This window comes from Megascapheus bottae, chromosome 8, assembly GCF_031878675.1.
Source record: "Megascapheus bottae isolate mThoBot1 chromosome 8, mThoBot2.hap1, whole genome shotgun sequence".
Taxonomy (NCBI): Eukaryota; Metazoa; Chordata; class Mammalia; order Rodentia; family Geomyidae; genus Megascapheus; species Megascapheus bottae.
In genome coordinates this window covers 1,444,358-1,462,585 of record NC_143516.1, presented here as the reverse complement: position 1 = coordinate 1,462,585, position 18,228 = coordinate 1,444,358, and the positions used below count along the sequence as shown (strand labels likewise).

Sequence of the window (18,228 nt, the reverse complement as noted above, 5' to 3'; positions counted from 1 at the left end):
CTTAAGGACTGCATCTCTTATATGCCCCAGTGTCACCAGGCTGATAATACAGGAGGCACATTGGATAAAAATTGGTCTTCCATATTGACTGTCCTGTAACAAAATACAAAACAAGGGAATCTTTACAGTGTTTTAATATTGTATCGTTTCTACAGTTAGAGAAAAATAGTCATTTCACCCATTTATAGAAGAGATTAAAAATATATAAAGCCAAACATGACTTTGAAGAACATTCTTTTTTTTTTTTTGGCCAGTCCTGGGGCTTGAACTCAGGGCTTGAGCACTGTCCTTGGGCTTTCTCAAGGCTAGAGCTCTACCACTTTAGCCATATCACCATTTCCAGCTTTTTGTATGTATGTGGTACTGAGGAATCGAACCTGGGTCTTCATGCCTGTTATGCAATCACTCTACCACTAGGGTAAACCCCAGCCCCTGAAGGACACTCCTGAATCACATTGGAAGACTGTATTATTCTGTATTATGTTCTCCTATGCTTCTCCCTGTAGAGGCAAGTGGAGGGCCGAGGACTTGTTTTATTCTCGTTTTCTACCTTGTATTTCTTTAGGATTTTCAGTATATGTCACTTCAGTAAACCAGAATTCATTGTGTTATGACCTCTAAAGCTGTTTAAGAGTTGACAGTAATGTCATCATCTTGTGCACAGTAGTACCAGCTGCTCTCATTGGACACCACAGACATATCTGACTCTGTGGACCTCTGCTCCGGCCCCAGACAGACAGACAGACAGACAGAAGCAGAGTGCATATAACGTGCCCTGCGTTTGGCAGTAGGGAACGGGAGGCACTCATCATCATTTTGAAAAGGCCTTTCTGTTCCCTACAGAGGTGCAGAAGCCAAGGCCATTTCCTAGGGCTGCAGGTGACATGAATTGGTAGCTCTAACTGTCATCATCCAGCAGAGGGCACTGTGAAGTGCAAGACGAGTTTATGTCTCTTCCCCAGGATGGAAATAGGTGCATTCATCAGGGAAGTGCAGGTTTTTCCATTATATTATGTAAGAGTTCTGTTGGGAAATGAATTTTCTTAGCTCTCATAGATTAATTTTTCTATGTGCTTTTTTTGGGGGTGGTAAAGAGTAAGATGCTCAAAATGGCAAATGGTATTATAGTGAGTACTTATATTTAGTTATGAAGTGGTTGCTTATTATTGTAGTTCACAACTCATAAATAATGATGAAATAGATAAGGATAACACACATGTAGATTTTAGTAATAGGTCCCAGTAGCCATATGATCGTAAACTGTAAAAAACTTGGTTGTGCCTGGCACAGAATACAGCATTTGTAACCTCAGCTGCACAAGAGGCATTGGTGTTATGACTGAGACACACCAGGCAGAAAGCTTGGTACAACATGGTCTGAAAAATGACCCAAAAGTACTCCAGGAGCAATTCAACATCAGAGCATTTTCAAAGCCCCGAGTCCTTATTCTTGAAACACATATAGAAAAAACTACATAAACATGTTCTAATTAAGTTGTTTAAAAGGTTAGGTTGGTTTGTTAAGGCAGTAATTTTTTTAAATAATATTTTTATTGTAGTTAATAGAAGGGTTACATTATATTCACTAGATAGAAGGTACATTACTTCACAAACATTGTTACCTTTTCTATGTTTTTGTCCCCATTTCCTTCCCCTACCCCCTCCCCTCATCTTGTTTTCCCCCTTCCCTATCCTACTTCAAATAAACAAACATATATGCAGTATACCAGATAACAAGGTAAGATACTGTAACAATATGAGATAACCAAAGGACAACCAAAGAAATGAGAAATAACATAATACATTAAGAACAACAATCACACGTTATATGGCTCTTGTTTCCGTATCCTGGAGGTCCTTTTATTTAGCCTCATCCTATATGGCCTATGTATCTAGATTTTGCCCTATTGTAAACCTCTGCTAGAAAAGTCCAAGGTTTATATTAATTACGACAAATGAGGGAAACCATTGAGCCTATGTCCCTTTGAGTCTGGCTTACTTCACTTAATGATTTTTTTCTAAGTCTTTCCATTTCCTTACAAATGGGGCAATGTCGTTCTTTCTGATAGCAGCATAGAATTCCATTGTGTATAAATACTACATCTTGTTGATCCACTCATCAACTGAGGGGCATCTGGGTTGGTTCCATAGCTTTGCTATGGTAAAGAGTGAAGGTAGTAATTTTTAAAAGTTCTGCTTTAACTGTACATGTTACTTGACTGGCATTAAGACTAGATGAAAACACATAAACTATTCTTACCACTCTTAACCTCATTTTCACATATACTATGCTGAAATAAGTAATGCTTAATTCATATAGTTATAAATCTAAGTCATGATAATAAGTATTTAAAACATTAATTTTATTCAAAGAAGAAAATCTTTTTACATGAGAATGATCTCTTTCTTCTTTCTCTCTTTTTTCTCTCTTTCCCTCCCTTCCTCCTTTCCTCCTTTCCTCCCTTCCTCCGTTCTTTGTCTGTCTGTCTGTCTGTCTGTCTTGTCCTGGGGCTTGAACTCAGGGCCTGGGCACTGTCCTTGAGCTTTCTCAAGGCTAGCACTGTATCCTTCAATCACAACACAATTTCTGCTTTTTTTTTTTTTTTTTAATATGCGGTACCAAATAATCCAACCCAGGGTTTCGTGCATGCTAGTCAAGCACTCTACCACTAGGCCATACTCCCTGCCCATGGTTTTTCTTTTATGAGTTTTTTATTCTTTTTTTTTGGCTGTTTCTGATTTTTTTTTTGGGGGGGGGGCCAGTCCTGGGCTTGAGCTGAGGGCCTGAGCACTATCCTTGGACTTTCTCAAGGCTAGAGCTCTACCTCTTGAGCCTCAGCACCACTTCCGGCTTTTTTGTATGTACGTGGTACCAAGGAATCGAACCCTGGTCTTCGTGCATGCTAGGCAAGCACTTTAACCACTTGGCCAAACTCCCGGCCTTTTGGCTGTTTCTGTTACCAGATTTCTTAAGATGATAAATCATTTGTAAAGGTTTTCCAGATCCATTTTATGGGACGTTAAATTGAAAATCCCTGTGTGATTTTAGTTATTAGTAAATATAGCAGCATTCACACACACACACACACACACACACACACACACACAACATTTAAATAATGTTCTGTTTATAAGGAATCTTTGCTTTTCTAATTGTTCAGTTAAATACAAATCATTAAAGAGTAGAAAATAAACTTAGAATATAATTCAGTGAAATGAACACTTTTGATTATATGGTTGAAGAAGAACATTATATATTCTTTTTTTCATAATCATCTTTTGGTGCTTAGAAAAATATGAAGATGCCACGTGCAGTAGCTCACACCTGTAATCCTAGCTACTCCGGAGGCTGAGATCTAAGGATTAAGGTTCAAAGCCAGCTCAGGCACAAAAGAATCTGAGACTCTTATCTCCACTTAACCTCTAGAAAAGGGGAAGTGGGGCTTGGCTCAAGGGTAGGGCAGAAGCCTTGAACTGAGGAGCTCAGGGACAATGCCTAGGCCAAGTTCAAGCCCTATGACCCACAGAAAAAGAATAAAAAGAAAAATGTGAGGATAGAAAGAGTGTTTGCTGATGAAATAAAAAAAAAATTTTGCAGTCAGCCAGTCTGTAAGCCCATTAGCTTGAGTCACTTCTGAAGAGAAGCCTTTTATTCCTGAACAGACTTATCAGGGAGAATGGGAATGAGTCCACTCACTTGACAGCCTGTCTCACTGACTCACATGTGTCACACCTGGAAGTGCCTAGCACCTCCTGTCCCTAGGGAGCGGGTCTGTGTCTGTGTCTTGGACCTCGTGTTGCCTTCCCTCTTGGCAGACCCAGAGAGAGATTGGAATATGCACTGATTTTGGTTTGAGTTCTGTCAGTATTTAAATTAATGAATATTTTCATTATGATGTCCAGTCACTGTCCAGTATTCAGTTTTTAGTGAAGCTTGCAGAAGGAGAGAATACATATGCCCTGGCTTTTGCTATCAGGTTTCTAACTTTTTCAGAGACAAGTTTTTAAGCATTTTTTCTAATCATTTCTGTTAAAGTTTAACTAAAAGGAACACTATTGAAATTGTTAAGGAAGCTAATCCCTTGTCTGTTTATTTGGCTTTTGTTAACTTACACATATAGCTAGTAGCAAACTAACTTAGAATGATAATTTAATTAAAGGCCCTAATCACATGTCGAGGTGACAGGATGTTTAAATTGAACATGCATTGAATTATCAAGAAAACAGGGCTAGGATATAGCTCAGTGGCAAAGCACTTGTCTAGCAAGTATAACATCCTGGATTTGATCCCCAAACAAGAAAAGACAGGAAAAAAAGTAAGGATAGCTAAACCAGATTTGTAGTTACTTTGCACATTCTAGTAAGTGTGTGCTTAGTACTAGCTTTCACATTTTTTTTTAAACTATGATTGCAGCACAAGATTGTTTTTACCTGGTAGACACTACAAGTGCCTAAGTAATATTCATAACCAAAAGATGAATTTTGTGAGACACTGCTTGGCCTTTCAGAAATAGAAAAGTCCTTGATGTTCGAATTAATTTGATCGCAAAACCTGGAAATGTACATTAGCACAATGATGTCTCTTAAAAATGTCTCGAGTTTCTCTTTAATTATATTTTTGACAGTTTCTTGTTTTTATAATGTCAGACTAAATAATAGAAGTGATCTTATTAGAAAAAAATCTTACTAAAAAGAGAATGAATAGAATATTTTCTCTTTAAAGGCACACATCACTATGAGCTTTGGAAAAGGATAATAATGAATGGCTAAATAAAACCTGTGTGGCACCCTGTGTCCCTAGAGAGAGATAAATGGATGTCCAGGTTCCAGGAAATGCTTTGTTAAATTTGTAGCATGTTCAATTTGTAGCTCACTGGTTTGGCTTCACTGGTGTTTCAGTAGTGTCTTTTCACTGTCACCTGAGCCATGGCTTGGCAGGTTCGAGACAGCCTGATCATCTTCCTAGATACACAGCACTCATGAATAATCCAGAATCACACATAGGATCTGCTGTCTTGATGAGCTAGCCTTCTGTGAAGGCCACTCATCTACTTGATTTGAGCAGGTTATGTAGGAGGAGGCAAGGGGGTGCTGTCATCTTACATTGGAAAACTGTACTTGTAGATATCTATTGCTAGCTGCTTGTCTTTATTTTAAGTGCTGCCCATTTCTCTTCCTTTAGGACTCAGGATACTGCTGGGCCTGAATTGGTACTGCCTGCAAGCATTGAATTCAGGGAAAGTTGTGAGTAATTGTCATTTCATTTCTCTTGTCAGTGAACTACTTAAATCTTGTTGCATTTTTCACTATATGCTTTTCATGGGGTTTTTGTTCTTTTTTCTTCTAAAATCCATTTACAGCTGAAGATTCATTTTTATCTGCCATTATAAATTATACCAATAGTTCTACTGTCCATTTTAAGTTGTCTCCTACATATGTATTATACATGGCATGTCGGTATGTACTGTCCAGCCAGCACAGACCTGACATCAGTCCTACGGAGCGCACGCACAAGGTCATTGCCGTGGTCAACAAGATGGTGAGCATGATGGAAGGCGTCATTCAGGTAGGCGCTAGCCCAGCGGGCTAGACACTGCCCGTCTGCTTAGGAGCTGAGCACTGTCCTGAGAATTAGTCCTGCAAACAGTATAGAAAAATGTATAGCTTTGAACAGTCCATGGAAATATGGACTCTATTCTCTACTGTAAACTTTAGAACTCATGAAGACAAACAGTGTGTTTGTGTCAGTATGATCCTGAGGGAGACCATGAGAACACTGCAGCTGGATTCCTTTTAAGTATTATGTTGATGTACAGTTGATAAAATGAGGATAGCTGTTTTTCACAATTATGGATAATTTGAAGATTTAATCTGGAAACTCTTTAAACACAAATTTATAGATTTTTTTTTAAAGCTTTGCAGATTTGTCTATGAGTGCTTTTACTTAGCTATGGAATTAGTAATGTTCAACACTTCAGTTAGATTTTTTTTTCTCCCAGCTAGATGATTTGAAGGAAAGTTTGGTGATCTTTTCATTCCCTTGTTTTTTGTTGTTTGTTTTGCTATTGTTGAAGTTTTTTTGGTTTTTTTGGAAGTAGGCTCTTACTCTACAGCCCACACTAGTCTTAAATTTCCTTTTCAGTCTGTGCTGACCTCAAACTCAGTGACCCTTACATCTCAGTCATTATTTTATTCTTTATTTTTAAAATTTTTTTTGCCAGTCCTAGGCGTGAGCTCAGGGCCTGAGCTTTTTCCTCAAGGCTGGAGTTCTACCACTTGAGCCTCAGCACCACTTCTGGCTTTTCTATGTATGTGGCTCTGAGGAATCGAACCCAGGTCTTTGTGCATGCTGGGCAAGCACTCTACCACTAGGCCAAACTCCTGGCCCCCAGTCATTATTTTAGTGGGTTATAGTCTTGTACTACCACACTTGGTTGCTCAGAATTATTTTACAAAGCAAAAACTTTCCAAAAATGCTTCATTTACATTTGAGCGATTAGCGTAGTATACACTTATTGGAGTTACAGTTTTCACTCAAGCTAGGAAATGGGCAAAAGGGAATGTCATTTTATTTGATACCTTTTTGTTACTTTGGTATAATTTTCTGAGCAAACATGAATTTCCTTTTCACTTGTCATCTAAAGCTATGTTGTTTGAATCTGTGAAACCCCTTTGAGACGGTCACTGTCCTATCAGACTGCCCTTGACAGCTTGTGCTTGTCTTTGCTGGTGTCTGTTAGTCAGGACACTTGCCAGTCTCCAGACAACTTACAACTTCAGATTAGATTTAGAAAGATATAATTTACTCCCTTCGATAGGTATGCTTTTTTTTTTTTTTTTTTTTTTGGTGGGTCATGGGGCTTGAACTCTGCCTGGGCGCTGTCCCTGAGCTCTTCAGCTCAAGTCTACCACTCTACCCTTGAGCCACAGCACCACTTCTTGTTTTCTAGAGGTTAATTGGAGATAAGAGTCTCAGGTCCTTTTATGCCCAGGCTGGCTTTGAACCTTGATTCTCAGATCTCAGCCTCTTGAATAGCTAGATTACAGGCATGAGCCACCGCACCCAGTTAAGTGTTCAGCTTTTACTTTGGTTGTTTCTGCTGGTCTTCCCTGCCCCTTTCATTCTTAAAATTAATTTGGGGGATAGTGAGCATAGTATCATTTTAAAAGTTCATTCACTTATTGTGGCAATGTTAAAAACATAGGACCAATGTTTTATGTTATATATTTGCAAAGATGCTTCAGAACCATAAATGGAAATGTATTTTGGAAATAGCATAACTAAATGTACTTTCATGTCGTGCCTTCATGTTAGTGTTTTGATTTTTTTTTTTTTAACTGTCACGATTGTTTACAAGTTTCTTTCTCTCGTTCTGCTTGATTTCCCTTCGTCTGTTTTTCTCCAGGAAGTAGACCAGGTTGATCAGGTAGGATATACTGCTGGGAGCGAATCCTAGCTGTGTTGGCTTAGCTGAGTTTCTCATGCTGCTTCCATGTCCAGTGTGACACTACAGCAACTGGACTGAACAGTTCATAACACTCATTCAGCAACTGAAACATGCAGTACTAAACCCCCTTTTGACTGTGCAACTTTTATCAGCATTTCATAATTTCTGCTTAATGCACTTCAGTGTGGATATGAAATGACAAAAGTTCTGTTTCTTCTCTTTATTATTTACCCTTGGTTCCTATTCTTTGGATCTCATCTGAGGTTGCCTGGCCTGCACATGTGGTCGGGAAAGGGTGCAGTAGATCAGTACTTGATACTGAGTTGCATGGCATCCAAGCCAGTGACTACAAGTGTCAGGGTGGCTGTGGGTGAGCCATGGATTCATGGGTGTGTACTGCACAGATTACCAGATAATGCACAGTTTACAATTTGGCATAGCGTAATTATTACCATTTCTCCAGTAATTGTGGAAGTTACAGCTCGTTAGACCCGTGTGTCTGTGCACACATATCCTGTGAAGTAGCTGTTGTGGGCTTTTGCTTCCCACTGCTCTGTATGCACCCAAATTCCTTTGCAAGTATCTGGTATCTGTGCTAAATGCCTGGGAGAAGATGGCAAGGTACTGATCTGTCTTTGCAGCTTTTCAGGATCAGTGCTGTTTACTGTAGTTACTTTTGCTTTTCTCAAGTTGCTTATGGAGATGTGTTCTGTCCACAGAAACAAAAGAATATTGCTGGGGCCCTTGCCTTCTGGATGGCAAACGCGTCTGAACTTCTCAACTTCATCAAGCAGGACCGAGACCTAAGTCGGATCACTTTGGATGCCCAGGATGTGTTGGCACACTTGGTTCAGATGGCATTTAAGTATGAATTGCAGTTTTTGTTTCTTTTGTGCCAGTCCTAGGGTTTGAACTGAAGACCTGGGTATTGTCCCTGAGCTTTTTTTTTTTCTTTTACTCCAAGCTAATGCTCTACCACTTGGGCCACAGCATTTTTTGACGGTGCTTAATTGAAGAGTTTTACAGTTCCTTGCCTGGGTTGGCTTCCAACCACAATCAGATCTCAGCTTCCTAAGTAGCTCAAATTACAGGTGTCACCACCAGCACCTGACTTGAATGGCAAATATTTTAGGATGATACTATTCTGTAATGAGTTAAATTATATGTTCATACATTCAGTTTTCAAAGCTGATGATAAAGCTTCTTAATGAAACACGAAGAGTAAGAAAGGTGAGCTGATTGTGTTAACTTAAGTATAGTATATTTGATGATCTGTGTTTCAAGAATATTGAAAAACATTTATTATTTTAATGGAAAATATTTCTAAATTATTTCACATGTCTGACAATATGTTGTCATGCCAAGATTATTACAATTGTTTATATATCTGTAGGTACTTGGTTCACTGTCTTCAGTCAGAACTAAATAACTACATGCCAGCCTTTCTGGATGACCCTGAAGAGAACAGTCTGCAAAGACCAAAAATAGGTCAGATTATTCTTTGTGCTCATTCCCTCCTCATTGATCACATATATGAACCTTGGGTTCATATATGGAAGAAGGTGTTAAAAGTACATGGGCTGTCTCAGTGGACCTAGCTGTTGTTAAATGTACTTGTCAGTATTCACAGTTGTGTTTATGAATCGTTGTCACTTCTGTTACGTCATGCTTGAAAGGTCTTGTGGGTAAACTTACAAGTTAAGAACTTGGTTAGTTAAGGCCATGTCATGGCTATGACATTTCTAAAGTAATTCAGCAGCAGTTATTACTAAAACTACTTGTTACAGTTTATACTCTAATGATATCACTGTAATAACAAGAGTTGCTATAATTACCTGTCAAGACCTCCTGTGACTCTGAAGGTCCTTGGTGACATTCGACCCTTGTCTTCTCCTCCTGTGTTCTGGGCAGATGATGTGCTGCACACACTCACAGGAGCCATGTCTCTGCTGCGGCGCTGCAGAGTGAACGCCGCCCTGACCATCCAGCTTTTCTCCCAGCTCTTCCACTTCATCAATATGTGGCTGTTCAACAGACTGGTGACTGACCCAGACTCAGGGCTGTGCTCCCACTACTGGGGAGCCATCATCCGCCAGCAGCTGGGACATATTGAAGCCTGGGCTGAGAAGCAGGGGCTAGAGCTGGCAGCTGATTGTCACCTGAGTAGAATTGTTCAGGTGTGTACATGTGTTTTCCACCCCGATGTTCATGGATATTATGGTGAGCCTGTCGCCCTGGGGAAGGATCTACTCGCTGTGGAGCGGTGTTTTATGATGGGCAAGAACGTGAGTTCATCAGACCTCTTCTGAACTGGTGATGCGATGGTTCCTGGGGTGCTTACACAAAGCACTGCCGAGTGACTTACCAGCAGTTCCTTATCTCCCGGCTCCTGAGGTGATGGTGGAAGGGTTGGCAGGGCTGGTTCCCTCTGAGGGCACTCTCCCCTTGCATCTGATGAGGAACAGGCTTCAGGGTTCTCACCTTGTGAATACACCCTGGTCTCTGCCCTGTCTTCTCCATGCATGTGTAAGCACCAGTCATACTTGACCTCCAGGGCTCATTTTTACAAGATTGCCCTTGTAAAGACCATTTGTCAGTGAGAACATGAAATGTGAGAGTAGAATTCCCAAGGACATACAACTCTAAACATTTAGATAATGCTGTAAAATATAAATACCATCGAAGAATTCTTTATGTTAACATCAGCAAGATATATTTCAGAAAGCCCGTACTGAAAGATGACAATGGACAATAACTCTTAAAACAGTAGAAGCTAAGTCATATTCTAATGTATTAAAGGCACTGAAGGAATGTTTCAAATAGCAAAGTCTACAGATTGCTTTATGCACCTGAAGAAATAGGCTCTATGTAGCCTCAAGACCTAAACATGTTTTAAACTAGCATTATGTATACCTTTGTTTACTATTTCTCCTCCTTTAAAAGGATTTAGGCTGGCCACCTTGTTATGACTTGTCTTATAGTGAATCTGTCAGATCCCTGTGATTAATAATATGTGATTAGTATTATTATATTAATACTTATACTTTCAAAGACAATTGTTGAAACAGGTTATAAATAGTACTAATTGAATCTAATCATATATATGTTTTAGTGAAATCAAAAGAAGCTATCCACCAGGCACTGGAAACGTAAACACCTGTAATCTTAGCTACCCATGAGGCCGAGATCTGAGGGTTGCAGTTTAAAGCCAGCCCATGCAAGAAACTAGGAGACTTTTTGTCTCCTATTAACCATCAAAAAGACAGACGAGGGGTGGCCCAAGAGGGAGAGCACTAATGTTGAGCAAGAAAGGTTAGGGAGAGCATCCTGGATCTGAGTTTAATCCCTAATTTATGCACAAAAAAGGGGAGTGGGGAAGGCTGTCCAGACAGTGCTTTTTTAGAATAGTGTAAGTGTTTTTAATTATTCAAGATTAGATTAGTAAATTATTAGCTTTGTAAATATTGCATAAAGGACTTTGGGGTACTAGGAATTTGAACCTAGATCCTCAAATAAGCTAAAGTATATCTGCAGGCGCAAAGAAAAATAGTTTTAAATTATATTTTATGTCATTCTTTTGAATAGGCAACTACTTTACTTACTATGGATAAGTATGCACGTGATGACATTCCAAACATAAGCAGTACCTGCTTTAAGTTAAACTCTCTGCAACTTCAAGCCTTGTTACAGAATTACCACTGTGCCCCTGATGAGCCTTTCATCCCGACAGTAAGTATTAGCTCAGCTACAAAAGTGTGGGCATGTCTGCATAGGAAATTTGGGTGAAACATAAAAAAAATTAGTTAACCAATTTTTTAAATTAGCTTATTTTAAATCGTCTTACCTTGTTGTGGATATCTGAGATTGGTAATTTGCAGTAGAAAGGGCTTTAACTCTAAATCTTGATTGTGTCAGGGATCAAGCCTTTACTTCATAGATTTTTTTTTTTTTGGATTAGACACTATCAGAGCCAATTGTGTCTTGGGGATTGTTAATTGAATTGAGTGGATAGATGAACCAACATTCCATATTGAGGTTTATACCACTAAGAGATCAGGTGCAAAATAGCTGAAACCTAGAAATCACCCACTCAACAGCATAGCATGGTAGCTCAGTGAGTCCTGTTATCGTCTTATAAAGGAACCAGTACTGCAACGAGAAAGCATGAACTGTAGCACGTTAAAACACTATTACAAAGTGTACCTATGCACATTTGTGGCTGGAATGAGCGTCTCTGCTCGCAGGCTGGAGTGAGCAAGGCACTTTGGCTGTCAGGATGACTGTGACACTCGGCATGTGTTTTCTCCTAGGAACTGATAGAAAATGTGGTGGCCGTCGCTGAAAACACAGCTGATGAGCTTGCCCGCAGCGACGGCAGAGATGTGCAGCTGGAGGAAGACCCTGACCTGCAGTTGCCTTTTCTTTTGCCAGAAGATGGCTATTCTTGTGACGTCGTGAGAAACATTCCAAATGGTTTACAAGAATTTTTAGATCCTCTGTGCCAGAGAGGTAAATGCCTAGTACTGTTTTGTCATGCTTGTGTCCTGGGCGGCAGCCCAGGTTCTGCCAAGTTGAGCTCCTTCCCTTCTGAATGGCCGGTTGCTCCTGTGGGGCTGCACCTGGCTCCTGAGGAGGCTGTGTTCCCATGCCTCAGGTATTTCACAGGAGACATGTTCAGACACTGCCTGCATGGGTGGAACTGTAGCCCTTCTGTGGGCATCTGTTCCGCCCACATGGTGTTATGATAACAGGCCTTTTGAGTGTCCCTCTCTCCTAGCATTTTATGGTGTCATGGTAGTAGGCCCTCGGTGCCTCTCCTGGTGTTTCATGAGCCTAGTAAACTGAGTCATCCCCTTAGGATCAAGCTACGTTCTTTACCTGGGTGCCAACAGCAATAAAGCAGCACATAGATTACTGAGTTCAGTCCTTATTCTGCTACCTGTCAGCAGTGCTGTTGCAGACAGATTACCCTGTAAAATAGACCAGGAGGTCCCTGTGAGTGTTGGATGGATTGTCTGTGTGGTGACAGCTCTGTGAGTGCTCAGTGTTATGTAGCTGTTGTTGGAGCATCAACTTCTGTGATGCTGTGTCCTGTACACACTGTGTCGTGGAGACTTCTTATGTCTGGAAGGGCTCATAGCACCTTAGAGTCTACTTCTGATTTCATTTGCCCTGTGCTACATTTTTCTTTGCCTGGCATAAAACACCGATTGAACAAACCTTTGAGGCTGAGCACCCACTCAAATCTCAGGACTGTTGTTGAGGCCAGCTCTGAGTAAAATGTGAGACCCTATCTGAAAAAATAACTAGAGCAAAAAAGCCTTGAGAATGTGACTCAAGTGATGGAGCACCGGCCAGTAAAGTGCAAACCTCTGAGGTGAAATCTCAGTACCTCTAAAACAAACAACCAACCCAGTCATCCCCAATGTAGGAGCTTTAATGTAAATTTCAATCTCTACTCTTAAGCTTTCTTTATTTTTATTTAAGAATTTATTAACATTGATTTTTACATCATATTTCAAATGTCATGTTTAACAAACAAGTATTCAAGAAGGGAATCTCTATATTCAATCACTGGCACTTAGGTTTTACAACATCATTAAAATTAAGGCGAAGATTTGTATGTATGTCATAGATACATATTAACGTAGAGAACAGCTCAATGAGTAGAAAAATTGGGCCAAATATAGAGGTTCACTTAAACAAAGAAGTTAAGTAGTTGTGCCCCTAGGTAGATAAACCTAGGGTGCTCATTTTAACTTCAGTGAATATTTCACTAACCACAGCACATGTATTTTATATCTTCAAAGGGATCTAACATTTTTATAGTAAAAAAAACAAACAACTATTAGTCAAGCTCCAGTGGCTCATACCTTTAATTCTACCTACTCAGGAAGGTGAGATCTAAGGGTCACAGTTCAAAGCCAGCCTGGGAAGGACAGTCTGTGAGACTCTCATTTCCAGTAAACTACTCAGAAAAGGCCAGAATTGATGCTGTGTGTTAAGTGGTAGAATGTTAGCCTTGAGCAAAAGAAGCCCAGGAACAGTGCCCAAGCCAAGTTCAAGCCCTGGGACTGGCAAAAATTAAAAGATTTAAAAAGTGTGTGTGTGTGTCTGTCTGTCTGTCTGTCTGTCTGTCGGTGTCTGGGTGTGTGTCTGGGTGTGCCAGTCCTGGGTTTGAGCTCAGGGCCTGAGCACTGTCCTTGGACTTTCTCAAGGCTAGAGCTCTACCACTTGAGCCTCAGCACCACTTCTGGATTTTTTTTCTATGTATGTGGTACCGAGGAATTGAACCCTGGTCTTTGTGCATGCTAGGCAAGCACTCTACCACTAGGCTAAACTCCCTGCCCCCCCCCCAAAAAAAAATATTTTGAAAAAACTTGTGTTGCTGTGTTGTTTTCCAGATAGGTAGCTGGGAGCATAGCCCTTCTGGCTGCTGCAGTGCTCAGAGGAGGTGAGGTGAGGTGATTTAGGAAGCCCTGAGGAGGTAGGAGCAGGTGAAGTAGGGGTATCGCTCCCCTTGGTCTTGGTACCTGTACTCTGGGACAGGTGGAAGCAGGAGGTCCAGTCTGAAGTCCATGTACAAGAATTCCAGCAGGGACCCTCCCCTCAACTAGCCCTCTGAATTGTTCTGTGCTCTGTTGGTGGTGCCTGGCTGGTGGGCCCACAGGTTGCAAGGATATCCTGAGGTTCTAGAAAGTGTTTCACCGTGAATACCACAGCTCAGCAATCTGGAAACCACAACCATTTTCATTTCCCATTTTCTCCTTATAGCAGCAATCATCTGGCAGTCTCTTCACTCCACTTTCCTCTGTAACTTAGCCTCCCACTGTGGTCAACTCTTGATGTGGTTAGGACTCTGAATTCTGTGTCTTCACAGTGAGGTGTGAATCCTGTTGTTTTGGGTGTGAGTGTTCCTTCCTCTCAGTGAGGTGTTCTGTCTTTATATGAGGTGGGAGTGCTATGTCTTCACAGGGAGATGTGAGCTGTGTTTTCACAGCCAGGTGTGAGTGGTCTGTCATCACAGTGAAGTGTGAACATTTTGTTTCCATGGTGAGTTAGAGTTCTATGAAGTGAGATCTTAGTGCTTTGTCTTCACAATGAGGTGTGAATATCTTTCTACAGTGAAGTGTGACTCTTCTGTGCATGCTCTGTCCTCACAGTCAATTTTCTGTCTTCATAATGAGCTTGAATTTTTGTATCTTGAGCTTGGATAGGCTTTCTTTTTACTCACAGTCATGAGTACCACTTGCTGAGCTCTCACCTTTAATTAATATTATGAAAAGAATAAGCAGGGAGACTAATTTGCTAGTATACTGCAATGGTATATTAGTCACAGCATACAAGCACTACCTAGCTTGTCATGTTTTAAATGCAGCTAACATTTACCCACATGGAAATAATAATGTCTTCACTTGATGAATTCTTTGTAAGCAGGTGTGCTTGCTTATAGATAGCTGTGTGAGCTTCTTAGGGCCCCACATGGCATTTCTCACTGCCCCCCACCTTTTTTTTTTTTTTTTGCCAGTCCTGGGCTTGGGCTCAGGAGCTAAGCACTGTCCCTGGATTTTCTCAATGCTAGGGCTCTACCACTTGAGCCACAGCACCACTTCTGGCTTTTTGCTATGTATGTGGTACCAAGGAATTGAACCCGGGTCTTCATGCATGCTAGGCAAGCACTCTACCACTAGGCCAAACTCCCAGCCCCTCTCACTGCCTTTTAAAAGACTTAGGAAGTGTTGGATATTTATGACCACAGTGTTTTAAATACTTTATTATTTCATGCTGATTACAGAACTATCATGAATTCTTAATTCCTTTTGTTTCACTAAACAGTGTAGTTCTGTGAGAAAAGACTATAAAAACCAGCCTAGACTTAATAAGTGTACTGAGATAGTACTGAGATACGTACCTTAAGCAGTGCAATCCAGAACGTGTTATAGAAAATGAATATTTGGGGGGATGTGGGGGGGAGGGTAATGGGTACCAAGACATGTGAAAGGGTATCAATGTATGTGAATTAATGCACCTTCTATCTGGCAAATATCATGTAACCCTTTTACTAATTACAATAAAAAAAAGAAAATGAATATTTGGAAAACAGAAGACCATAATATATAACTGTTGATGTTCCAAAACCTACGAAAGTTTGTGAGTCCCTAGACCATTGGAAGTAAATGTAGCTTATAGTTACAGTTGCATAGAATTGGGTTTAGATAAAAGTCTGTTAGCTTTTCAACAGAATAAAAGTAAAATTATTTCTATATTATATATAACTATATATACATAGATATATATGTGTATATATATATATGTTTTAATTGAATATGTCAGACCCTGGGCACTGTCCCTTGAGGGTTTTTTTGTTTTGTTTTGAAGTCTTGCACTCACTCACAGCTTTTGAGGGTGGTTAATTGGGCATGGGAGTCATTTGGATTTTTTTGCTCCGAGTGGCTTTGAATTGCAGTCCTCAGATCTCAGCCTCTTCAGTGGGTAGGATTATAGACATGAGCCACTTTCTTTAACCCCAAATAATCTTGTTCTAAGTGTGCAAAGATAGTTGGGACTCGCCGGGATGCACAGACGTATCTGCCCGCTGTCACATCAGTGAGCGCTCTCCATGCAGCATGGCCTTGGTCAGGTTCAGTTAGTGGGAACAAGGGGCTGACACCATCTTTTGGAAAATTTAAAATGATTTGAGTCCCACCTGATAGACATTTGTCAAAAAAAAAATTACTGAAAAACATCAAGTAAGATTTGACTACGTGAACGTTGATGTGTTTAAGAACCTTGCATTTATAAATTTGTCATGTTTCCTTCATGAGAATGTCAGAGATATTTTTTTTTTTCTAGTGGTGCTAGGAGTTGAACCCAAGACCTTATGCATAGTAGGCCAAACACTATCACTAAATTATAATTCCCTAAAATATAATTTTCTAAAAACAGAAAATGATTCTAAATTTTGTTTGCAAAAATTTAAATATGACCTTAAAATGAAATTTCTACAAAGAGTAATAAGAAGGGACCCACATAGTCCCAGAACTATGAATAAGTCAGATAATGTCCTTGAAGACATTTCACAGTGTCTGACTCTGTGTGTGTGTGTGTGTGTGTGTGTGTGTGTGTGTGTGTGTGTGTGTGTGTGTTACTCCCCGCTTCCTTCACTCCATTCTTTTACCGTGTAGACATTCTGAATGTCATTGAGGGCCACCTCGTCTCCCAGTGTTCCTGAGGTTCTCCTCATCTACGGAACCTCATGGAAGGTCTAGTGATCCAGTGGAGTAAATAGTCTTGCAAGGAAGCAGGGTCTCAAAGAAGGAAGAAAAATGTTCTTTGAACACAGAAGGAAAAGCGCAACCTTGGTGCTGAAATCTTGTTGGGTCAAAATAAGTGTTTAATAAATTAGTTTTCAGAAGTAACATAAATTTTGTCACCAAAATACTAAGTAATTAGCTTGGTATGGTGGCATATGCCTGTTATATCAACACTTGAGAACCTGAAATAGGTTCATGAGTTTCAGCCAAGTTCTGGGATAAATGTTAAGTTCCTCAAATACATATGGAAAAAAGATACATGTACATGTTTATGTGGGCAACTGAAAATCATGTGTTGAGACACATACCTTTCCATTTTATAATTTGTTTGTCTTCCCCTTAGGATTTTGCAGATTAATTCCTCATATACGTTCGCCAGGAACTTGGACAATATATTTTGAAGGTGCAGATTATGAAAGTCACATTATGCGTGAAAATACAGAACTGGCAAGTATTTTAAGAATGCTAGATGGATTAGAATATGAAATATAATCCTAATTACTTGACGATTTAATGCAAATTTATTCTTTGCTTACACTGAACACTGATGTAAAAGGAAAAAATTTAAAATAATTTTTAAATAATTCAATTCAAACCTCATAAAATGAGGATTTATGTATGTACATATGTTCTTCCCTCCTACCCGTATGTATACAGTTTTGGGTCTAAACAAACAGTATTTTTAAAAATAAAGAATACTTGGGCCAGGAGTGGGGCCTAGTGGTAGAGTGCTTGCCTAGCATGCACAAAGACCTGGGTTCGATTCCTCCGTACCACATACATAGAAAAAAACTATAAGTGGTGCTGTGGCTCAAGTAGTAGAGCTCTAGCCTTGAGAAAAGTCCAAGGACAGTGCTCAGGCCCTGAGCTCAAGCCCTAGGACTGGCAAAAAAAAAATACTTATGCTCACGGTTATGTCAGCCTATATGTAAATTGTCAGAACATTGATTTATAGTCTTAATGGACTTTCTTAGGAAAATAATCTTAAAAAAATAAGTATCTTTTCTATATCTTAAATATATATCAAGTTATTTGCTAATGTTTCATAATACAGTGAGCCTGTTTTATTTGCAGATTTATTGCATGTATAGTCAAAACAATGATAAAGTCAGAAGCCATTTCAAAATTAAAAATTTTCATGTAAGAATGGTATGGTTGGATACAAAGTTCTCATTCAATCCTGCATTATTTGTTTTCAAACTGTGAGTGATCTGAGTGCTTCTCTCTGCCTTTTAATTTTGTGAAAATCTGCCTCCCAAAAAGAAGTTAAAAATTAATGTGCCCATTTAAGTGATAAAATGAGAATTTTACATCAGTAGAAATTGGACATTATGGGAAAAAGGAAGTCAAGCATTCATAGTACAATTCTGAAATATATGCATCTTGAGCATTCTAGTTTTCCACTTTCAACCAGTGCCTTTGGAACCATATTCCTGAAGATACCAAGAGCAACTATTTTGTTTGATT

At 39.7% G+C, this 18,228-nt stretch overlaps 1 protein-coding gene across 18 annotated transcripts in view; it reads left to right on the top strand.

Moving 5' to 3' along the window:
• Afdn (afadin, adherens junction formation factor) overlaps nt 1-18,228 on the top strand; it is a 118,588-nt gene that overhangs the window by 59,683 nt on the left and 40,677 nt on the right. For 11 of the 18 annotated variants that reach the window (XM_090337815.1, XM_090337812.1, XM_090337811.1 and 8 more), the window contains 9 exons: nt 5,182-5,243; nt 5,360-5,565; nt 7,406-7,426; nt 8,167-8,312; nt 8,841-8,935; nt 9,359-9,624; nt 11,033-11,176; nt 11,758-11,956; nt 17,105-17,208. In XM_090337815.1, the coding sequence (XP_090193941.1) occupies nt 5,182-5,243; nt 5,360-5,565; nt 7,406-7,426; nt 8,167-8,312; nt 8,841-8,935; nt 9,359-9,624; nt 11,033-11,176; nt 11,758-11,956; nt 17,105-17,208 (1,243 nt within the window). The remainder of the gene's footprint in view (nt 1-5,181; nt 5,244-5,359; nt 5,566-7,405; nt 7,427-8,166; nt 8,313-8,840; nt 8,936-9,358; nt 9,625-11,032; nt 11,177-11,757; nt 11,957-17,104; nt 17,209-18,228) is intronic. The other 7 variants (XM_090337825.1, XM_090337816.1, XM_090337821.1 and 4 more) reach the window with 1 other exon arrangement.